Here is a 10,198-nt window from a genome sequence, read left to right on the forward strand (position 1 = left end):
TCATCTGGACCAGCTGACTTGAATACGTCCAGTCCCTCCAGAAGCTCCCTAACTAGTTCCTCACTAACCCTTGGCCCAGGTGTACCTCCCCTGGTGTGCACCAGCGGACAGACTTTTATAAAAACTTAGGCCCTTGCCCAGAATGGAAGGAAGTGCTAGGGTGGTTGTCCATGAAACGTAGCTAGCTGTAGGGTCCTTAATTATTTCCTTTAACATAAAACAAACCAATAGCCAAGATGTTGTTATCATTGGGTTTTGTTTATTTGCTTGCTTTTTGTGAACTTCCACAATTGCTGCTTCAGTAATATGCTTTCATTTATCAACATGTGACTGACACAACAATTACGGTCAATTCAAGGTCCATTATGTCATCATAAAGGAAGTGTTAAACAGCAATGTGGCACACAAGTCTCTCAAAATTCTGTTTCATTAGGATTTCAAGCAGAAATTAGATTCTTGAATAGTAATGGCCTTTTAATAAAGCAAAGTTTCAAAGAATCACAGAGGTAAATCCACAAACTAGCTTCACTAATTAACAAAGAATGGGGTTGGCTAACTAAGTGAAGTTTGCAAAGAGTACAAAGTCTGTGATTAACAATAATAACCCATTCAGATCCCTAAAGAACAGTCTAGCTTTAAGGTGAGAGAGACCCAAATAACTGAAACATTACCCTTCATGTCCTTTCTTATTTAGGAATTAGTGCTATTTAAAAATTATAGTTCCCTATGGGGAAATCTCTAATAAGATATAGTAACCAGAAAGTCTGTATCAGGTGGCTTCAGAACAGGAACCAACAGCAGGTTCGTTCTTTGTTTTTCCACAAGAAGGGATCTGTCACTTCTATCTGCACTTTTACAACCCAGAAAGGCACTTTCATAGAAATAAAATAACCCTGAATTCTTTGCTTCATGAGTTTTGACAATGTTAAATCAGGTAAAGGAAGATAGGCAGCAACTGGTAACTTGATTCTTGGGTGGAGTAATACTGAATATCCACCTACTCATAGAGAATTCAAAATAGGATTTTTCTTCTTTTTTTAGTTCATTTTTAATGGCTTTTCCACACTCTCCTTGAAACTAAGATTGCATGCTATAATGGGAGGTGCGGACAAAGTAGAAACTATAAAGACAAGGAAGGGACTGGAAGTGGAGACACTTTGTTAGATTTTATGTTAATGAACAAACTACAGTGGGTAGATGACAAAATATCTAAACTTGTATCAAGCTAGTAAACCCACCACTCACAAGCCTTGTATAATTACTGCTTCTTTTGTAGTCAGATGACAACCCAGCTTATTAAAAATAAACATGCATTCAAAATGCACATGCTTCCAGCTGCCTCAATACAAATATATGCAAGATGAAAGCGCATTCAAGGTGGCATTGAAATCAAATCAGAAAACAAGCTCCTGGCACTTTTAAATCAATCTCATAAGTACTTAGATGAAGGTCTGGAACAGACTGAATCACTAAATCCTATGACTTTATACTCTGGATGGCCCAGAATGGTCTGGCAGCCCAGAAACAAAGTGGAACTGTGTAATTTTATTGGCAAGTGAAAGAAGGAGATAAGTAAGTGGAATGAGGGATCATTCATGTTATGGGATGGAAAAAGTTTATTTGCTAGACTACAGGAAGTATAAAGTGAATCGTGTAGATATGGGGAGGCAGGGGGTGCAATGGTGCACTTGCAACCTCCTGCCCCTTTGATTTCTGCTCCATGCAAAGTTTAAAACCAACTGTCTGGTGGCTGCAACAGCATTTCTATTCAGGCAGTAGTGAGAAAGTCAGTTTGACTTCATGGCTCATTATGATTTACCAGATTCCTTCTAAATTTATTACATGGGTGTTAGTGACCCTTTATCCTTTTTAATCATCTTGTTATTCCACTAATCAAGCTATCCTTCTGAAATCCTGCCATCTGTGAGCTGCTCCTAGCAATATAGCTCTTATTTCACAGCCCTGAGACTAACTCATGCCAGTGAAATTATACTTGTTTTTGCTTCAATCTTAAACTGAATAATACAGCCCTAGGCCCCTAACATTATTAGTAAAGCTTCTACTTTATTTTTTACTGGTCAAAAATGTGTTTATATATGTGGTAACACACTTCACCACTTGTACCCCTCTTCAGAATTGTAGATCTGCTCATGCTAGGGTTCTACATAAATCTGACTAACCCTTTTTACAACATTCCTTTAAATAAGATGCACTTTTTAGAATTAGGTATTTCTTCTAGAAACAGCCTGCCTTTTATTTGATTAAAAAATAAATAAAAGCTTGTGTTCATACCACAAAGATTATATCCTTGTAAATGTGTCTTTACTGGATGCTTTACTTTCTGTAAACTAAGAGTCCGAAAATCTGATTTCATCTTCAATTCAGGGACGTTTTATATTGAAAAGAATACAGGAATTTTTCTGTAGTACATTAAATTATCAACTGACTATTTCTTGCTCCTGCTGTAGTTTGCCAACCACTGATAAATGTTTGGAGTAAGTGATTGCTGTTCAGCAATTACTGCAAAATATACATTTTTGTCTAAATATGACTATAGTTAGAAAGAACAGCCCGCTGCAATTTTTCCTACTGAAGTAATGAAGACTTTCTTCTGAAACAAAAATTTCTTACAAAGTTTTTGGTTTATATAGCTAAACTGGAAAAAAAAAACACATCCTTTCAAGTAGTACAGAAAATAGGTCTATTAAATATCAATAAAATGTGTTATTAAAATTTGCTAATAAAATGCAAGGGAACAACCATGCTACTCAGCAAATGAGCCATACAATTACCATACATGTGAATAGTAATTTAAGCTTCTGTTCCAAGTCTTGCAGCAGCTACCTCTTCAACATTATCTTCACTTAGGAAGAACCTGCTTCGGTGCCTAGCAAGTCAGATTAAATAAATTTATAGTTTTATAACTGGTATGGCTCAAGTGACATCTTTGTCAAAATCTGACAGGTTAAATCATGAAAGAAAAAAAGCTAGTTCCAAAGGACAATAAAAACGTGTCCAATTAGAATGTACACTGATTTATGGCATGTGTTTTTTCAAACGTTCAAGAGTATGTGCCTTTTAGATTCAGTAGTAAATATGTTTATCAAAGAAATGATTCTTTGTTCTGTTTCATGGGGATAGTGGGAGCTGAAATATTTGATAACCTTCAGATCTAGAAGTATGAGAAAGTGCCACCTGTTGATCCACAACTTTTGACGATGTGCTTATTTTTATTTAAATCCTTAAACGGATCCTGTTACTCTTCTGAACATGTGCTCAATCTTTCAGTTAGTCTGACGCTCGTCTTAAGTTGTATTAGCAAAACAAGCATCTATTGCATCTACCCACATGCTCCTCAGCACCCATCTCTTAACTTAAGTCTCTGCCTAAAACCTATTTTCTGTGCCAGATCTCTGGTTCCAATTTGGTCAAAAGGAAATTGTATCTTGTACTGGCTCTTTCCTGTAAGGTTACTGATTGCCTAATTAATTTTAACCTTTCCTATCTATATTATGCAATGCCAGCTTTCAGACTTGCACTCCTTCCCCCCACCTGCCCCTGCCTTTTTTTAACTCACGGAACCATGGGGACATTTTCAGAGCTCTTGGACCTTAAGCTTTTTCTCAGACTCTAAATACGGGTTCTTGGATGAGGACCACCTCACATACTCCTGCCTGTGTCACTGGCACCAGTACCAACTACAACCACATTGCTGCACCCCAGTTTGCTATCAGCTTCTTAATATTTCTTATGAGACTAGCCTCCTTCATGCCTACGAAGACAAGTCCAAGAGTTCATTATCATCACATACCCAGCTACTGATGCACCTAATGATCTACTTTTCTTCTACCATGGGTTGTTTCTCTCTCATAACAATAACCATCCCAGAGAATTACTTCTCCACCTCTAGTGCTAGAGCTCCTCATAAAGAAGAGTACACCAGTTCACCTTGGGTTCCTTTCCATCATAAAACTGACTTCCTCAGCTGGCACATGAGAACAGCCAGATCTGAGATGGACTTGCTTTATAGCAGAGATTCTCAGTAGGATTGCTACAACACCCTGAGGTGACCCAATATTGTTTAAGCGTGGCATGCAATATTAGCACTGAGTTATGCAAACATCTAGACAAGATTTGCAAAATAAATCTAGAGATTTCAAATAGGAATCCACATGAGTCAAAAACATCCTAACTTCTTTCTGAACTCTTTACAACAGAATTGCTTTATTAGAATTGTTTTCTTTATTAGAATTGTTTTCTTTAGTCAGAAAATGCACTGTAATGAATTATTTTTTTAAATAAAGTGCTAATGAATTCAGAAAAGTTACAAAGGGATGCCTCGAGTCTCAAAAGATAAAGAACCACTGCTCTATAGTCTCCTACACTATGTCTGGAACAGTCAGACTTTCTGCATCTCTATTTCAGCAATTCTGGCTCTCAAGTTCACGGGCTGCTTTAGCATGTGCATGCCAAAGCAAGTAGCTGTGCATTTTTCACTTTGTGCAATGCATTATTTATCCTTACCCTTACGAGTGTACTGCCAGTCTTCTACTTTCACTGTTAAGTAAGGTTTTTCCATTCTACCAGGTTGCGTATCTATATTTAAGAACTGAAGCTTACTTTAAGGCCTACTAACAGCTCATTAACCCTTCAAAATGAGCTCCTACTATCTCTAGATTTTTATAATCCACAATCAGTATCACTGCATGGAGTCTTTGCTCATAACTGATTTCTGGTAGCAAAACACACAAAGGCCTTAATAATAAGAGCCAAACTGCTGAACTTATCTAAAGCTTGCTCACTTTAAAAACGCACAGATTTCAGAGTACTAGAATATTAGTTGTTACAGCACTATGCTTAGACTCACAGGGCGTGTCTACATGTGCATTTAGGTGCACCTAAAGTTAAAGTGCATTAGCTTAATGTGCATTAAGGCAATTTAGGCCTGAGTCTACACATGCATGGACTGATGTGAGACTAAAATTAGTCCCAAATCAGTCCATACACAGAGTTAATATGCCTTGAAGTGCTGGCATGTGTATTAATGTGCTTTAGCTATTTACACCCAAGTTTGATCCTGGTGAAAGTTAAACTGCACTGATCCCACTATCTTCATTTTTTCATCAAGATCCAGATTTTTCCTTCTAGTCCCAGTAAGTAGTAAGTTCAACTAAAACACCAGACCTGAGAAGTGGCCAAGAAAGCCAGCGATGTTCTTAGCTAAACAAGTTGAGAATGAGAAGGCAGAAATGTGTACCCAGGGCTACTCTTTTTGACACAGACTGCTTTAAATTTTCTTAGTGTTGGATTTTTTTTTTTTAAAAACTTGCACTTCTTAGTATTTTCCCAGATGTCCAACTACAGAGGGAGCACTGTTATCCACTTACTTTAATTACTTCTTTGTTAACAGATGATATACTGTTTGCAGTAGTCTGGGAAAAGGGACGAAAACACAGTGCTATCTATCACTGAGAATGTCAAACTATTTTGAGATGCTACATTTGTGGAAAACTGCCATCTTTTTGGAAAAGCTGTAGGATGCAGAAAAAGTAGATAAGAGATGACAGTGTTCCAGTATTTAATGTTCTAAGTTTTGCAATTATAGTTTTCACTGCACAAGTATCGATTATAATCCCTTCTACAAGTGTGTTCCTATAAGGCATCCATGTGAAATTTCTTATTAACTCGTTTATATAGCTGATTGATGCCAACTTAACATATTGCATCACCTAGAATCATTTCAGACCCCATTAACTATTTTGCAAATTTTTAGATACTGGCTTAGGAACAGCAAACCGTGGGCATTTGCACACATTTGCACCACAGCACCAAGTGCTTTTAAAAGTGCCCGGCGCTGCAGCACATACATTTGTATAAATGGCAAAATACACAGCAGTGCTGAGAAAATGGCAACGGTGCACTGTTGAACATGAATGCCATCAAAGGTGTTTTAATTCAAAAGCGCACTGCCACCATTTTCTCAGCCCTGACATGCATTTTGCCGATTAACTGAGTCTGCTCTGACATGCCGGAGATCGAGCAGACAAATGTATGTTTATAAATGCACCCAGTATCTGTGCAAGGGGTTGGACCTTGAGGTCCCTTCTAATTAGGATTTGATGAAAAAGAAGAGATGAGGTTTCAGGTAGAAAGATTTGATAAAACACTTCTACAGACCTAATCAGTGAAGTCTCAAACGAGGCAGGAAATAAATCTTATCAAGTTTTAATTAAGTCAGGAGTAAACTGCACTGCCATAAAATGGATCTGAAGTCTCCTCCACAACCCATTCCTGTCACTATGCAACAAGGATGGGCAAATGTTTGCCATAGTTTTCTGGTGAAAGCAATAAGAGGTAAAACTACCACATCTTTAAAGGTTTGGTCAACATTTTAGATTGGATAGAAGTTTATCTCAGGTCTGCTGTTGCACCTAGCATCCAGACACTAAAATAGCACTGTACTAATTCACATCTGGAAGACTTCGTTTTTAAAGTTTATTTAGTAAGTATTTCAAAGTTTTTGGTTTTAGAGGGCCAACCAGGGTTTCAACTTCTAAACTAAAGAATATTTAGCTAAAAATAAATAAATAAAAGTGTCTTTCTTCTCTTGAAAGCTAAAGTTTTGAAGCATGCAAAAAGAACTTACTTGCTTTTCAGCTTCAGTCCTGAGCAGTCTGAAGGCTTTCCCTTCAAGTTACTATTAGCTAATCAAAAAATTAAGGGAGGGCTTATAAGAAGTGTGATGGGGAAAAAAAAAGAGAACAAAGAACACTAGTCAAATATCCCTAGCAAGGTCCAGGAGCTGCTGTGAAGCCTACTCTATTATCATACTCAACTGCTGGAATGGAAAGGTGCCAGAATTTCTCCCAGGTAGATGTCCCTAGACCAAGGATCAGCCATCTATGGCCTACAGGCCAGTTGTGGCCAAAAAAAAACTTGGGGGGGGGGGAGCACTTCTGTGGTATTGACATGAGGTGGGGATGTGGGGGCATGACTCGTCCTACACAGCAGAGAAAAGCTGCACCATTACAACACAGCAGTGACTGCAGAAGCATGGGCAGTCTGGGTTGGCAGTGAGTGGTCTGTGCTCACAACTAAGCTCCATTATAGCATTTCACCCCCACCCCAAGCAGGTGTCAACTTCTACCCCTGACCATCAGCAACTGCTAGTGATTAGTAAATTGCATTTTCAGAAAATCCCACCTTGACTGGAAGCAGTCTTTGCTGCTCCACCATCTAAGGACTTTTATGGTAAATGGCTCCAATATCCATCTGCTCAAAGAGATGCAATAATTAACTGCTAAGACTGCTGGAAAAATTGTTTGCAAAGTCTTTAAAGGCAAGGAACATTCTTTTGGGTACCAGCAGTTTTAGGGAGTGGGGAAGAAGGGCAGAGGGAGGTGTGGGGAAGACCTCAGGGAATTTTCACACTACAGAAATGATACTAGAGGTCTTACTGATATACCCGAATTAACTTTAAATGAGCTAGATAGCTTGGATACTGATAGCAGTTTAGTTGTAGTAGCTGGGGGCTCAGCACAGATTGCAAGCCCCACTCAAAGCATTTATAAATGCTGTGGAGGACATGGGTGTGTATCCTGTACTGTTCTTTGTGCTGTCATCACTATACCACTATCAATGCCTAAGACAGCTATTTTAAAATTATCCCAGGTACGCCTACAAATGCTTCAGTCATACCTTCGGCTGCAGTGTAGACACAGTGTTGCACACATACACTCAGTACCGTAAAGTTATGTAAAATAAACAGCAGTCGGGACAGTTGGACAGCCGAGACAGCATTTAAAACCAGCACTATTTATCTATAGATATATATCTACAGATCTCTCTCTCTTTATACATACATACATACATATACATACACACACACATACACACACACACACACGCAGAGATCTCTAGATATAGATATAAAGCAGTTTTTCTATATAGAAAAAAGGGGGGACTACGCATTTTACTATATACAGTCATGAATACAACAGCATTTGTACATTTTGATTTGGGTAAAAATCTTCATTAGAAAAGTGATATGGCAACATTGAGCTCTCAGACTTAATTCTGAATCATTTGCTTCCCAGAATGGCTGTAAAAATATGTCAAGTCAAGCAAAGACAAATATAATACTTGGAATCAAGGAATAGGTACCACTACTACAATATTATCATGAGCATTAGCTTTCCCGAGTACTCACTAGAGATCCAACCACAGATGACACTTTTTCATACGTCTTCCACGCACTTGTTCTTATGACATCTGAAACTTTTAAAATGTCACAAAGTGCAACAAAATCTGCTTCTCCAAACTCAAGCCTAGCAAGAGAAGAGAAAATAAAAATAGTATTAGGCCACTCTGTGCCACCAGATAAGGGATTACTTGTCTGACAAGCTTATTAAGTATTAAAATTAGATGTGTGGATCGAGACAATTGTTTGTCACATCTACAGCTAATTTCACAGAACATCTTACCAAAACAAAACAAAAAGTTAGGAACATTGCCACACATGCAAAAATGTGAATAACCTGTTTATTCTGCAAAAATGTCTGCAAGGCTCAAACCTGTCAATCATTTAACATCAGAGATTCTGGACTAAAGGATGCAAGATGGAGAGAATTTAGAGAAAAGCCTGAACAAGGAAAATAGTCTCTGCAGCAAAAAAAAATAAAATCAAGCAACTCAGAAACAGGGTTAAAGTGTGAATTGATCATGACCTACATGTACCTTTGGCAATCAGTCTAGCAAGCAAAAGGTAAAACAGTTCCAGGTAAGAGGAGTTGGATGGTACAAATCTAGATTAGAAATAAGGCCTAAATCTTTTACACTAAGGTTAATTAAGCACTGAATAATTTACCAAAGAACATGGTAGACTCTTTATTACTAGCCATTTAAAAATGAAAACTAGCGTTTCAGAAATATTTTGCTCACACAAGAATTTAGGAAAATCCTACAGCTCACAAGACATAGGGCAGACTCAAGATGTGGTTAGCCATGTTAAATCAGGCAGAAGCTAGGGCAAGGTGACACCTTAGAGACTAATTCAGCGAGACATGAGCTTTCACAGGGTCCTGCCACCCCTTCAAATTAAAGCTGGACAGAAACCAGCTATACTATTGTTACACATTTTCAAGTACTAACTTCATAACTGATTGGCTAGTTTATAGCTGGACAGTCCTTTTTATAGTGTGATAATTCCTTTGCACATGTGGCTGGCCTTAATTTACTACATGCTTAACCAGTTAACTGTATGAGAATTATTTTGCACATATGGCCAGCTTAAATGCATTATGAGATTCACCAGTTAACTGTTTAATATATGCAACGTGTAGCAGGGGCCACAAGCAACAACCCACTTTGTTTGAGGCAGTAAATGGGCTGCCAGAAATAAATTATTTTATATAGAAGGAAAAGGGACAAGGGGAAAAAAATAAATCTTTTGTCAGATGCTACAAATGGACTTGCAGAAAAGAGCAGGTTGTTGCCCACACAAGGTCATGCACTCCCAAGCTAGGCCAGGTTAAATCAGTGGTTCTCAAGGAGGGTTTTTTTTAGCCACATGCCGCCCCCCCCCCCCCTTCAGAAAATGCCAGGTCTTCAGTTTCACTTGGGGGGGTTTTGGATGCAGAAAAATATTAGAGCAATTCTTCTGTTGCAAAGAGCTCAGCAAGCCACCCCCCCCGCCAGGGCTGAATGCTACTTCCCATGCTTCTGGGCTTTGCTAATTGCCCCCACTACTACTGTGTTAGTGTTTTTAAACCTGCCTCAGGCATTGAGTGTTGGCTGCAGCCAGGGCTGGGCACTTTCACTGGGATGTGGCAAGGCTCCTGCTAGGAATAAAACAGGAGGTTCCTGGCTAGAGGGTCTTGCCCCTCTGCTCAGAGTCAGACTGACTGCAAGGAGATAGGAAGGAGTTTTACCCCGTGATCAGACTGACATGGACTGTGGAGGTTTCTGGCTTCCAGGGTGGCAGGGGCATGGGTACCCCAAGCATATCCCCACAGCAGCAGGACACTGGCTGCAGGGCTTCCCCCATGGCAGGCAAGTGTGTTTGGTCCGTGTGGCATCAGGGTGGAGGGCAGTGCTGCGGAGAGCCCGGACAGGGATGACGCCACCTCAGGGCAGGAAGCTGGAGCTCCCTTCCAGCCCCAGGTCTCTGTGGCTTAACATACAGATCCCTATTCGAGTG

The 10,198-nt window shown here is 39.2% G+C and overlaps 1 protein-coding gene across 1 annotated transcript in view; it reads right to left on the bottom strand.

Annotated features, from left to right (window-relative positions):
• The window catches only part of RB1 (RB transcriptional corepressor 1), a 157,051-nt gene that overhangs the window by 135,364 nt on the left and 11,489 nt on the right, over positions 1 to 10,198 (bottom strand). The window contains exon 2 of the mRNA XM_019523811.1: positions 8,210 to 8,327. Within this exon, the coding sequence (XP_019379356.1) occupies positions 8,210 to 8,327 (118 nt within the window). The remainder of the gene's footprint in view (positions 1 to 8,209; positions 8,328 to 10,198) is intronic.

The sequence above is a fragment of the Gavialis gangeticus genome, unplaced genomic scaffold, assembly GCF_001723915.1.
Source record: "Gavialis gangeticus isolate Ggan-Ray unplaced genomic scaffold, GavGan_comp1, whole genome shotgun sequence".
Taxonomy (NCBI): domain Eukaryota; kingdom Metazoa; phylum Chordata; order Crocodylia; family Gavialidae; genus Gavialis; species Gavialis gangeticus.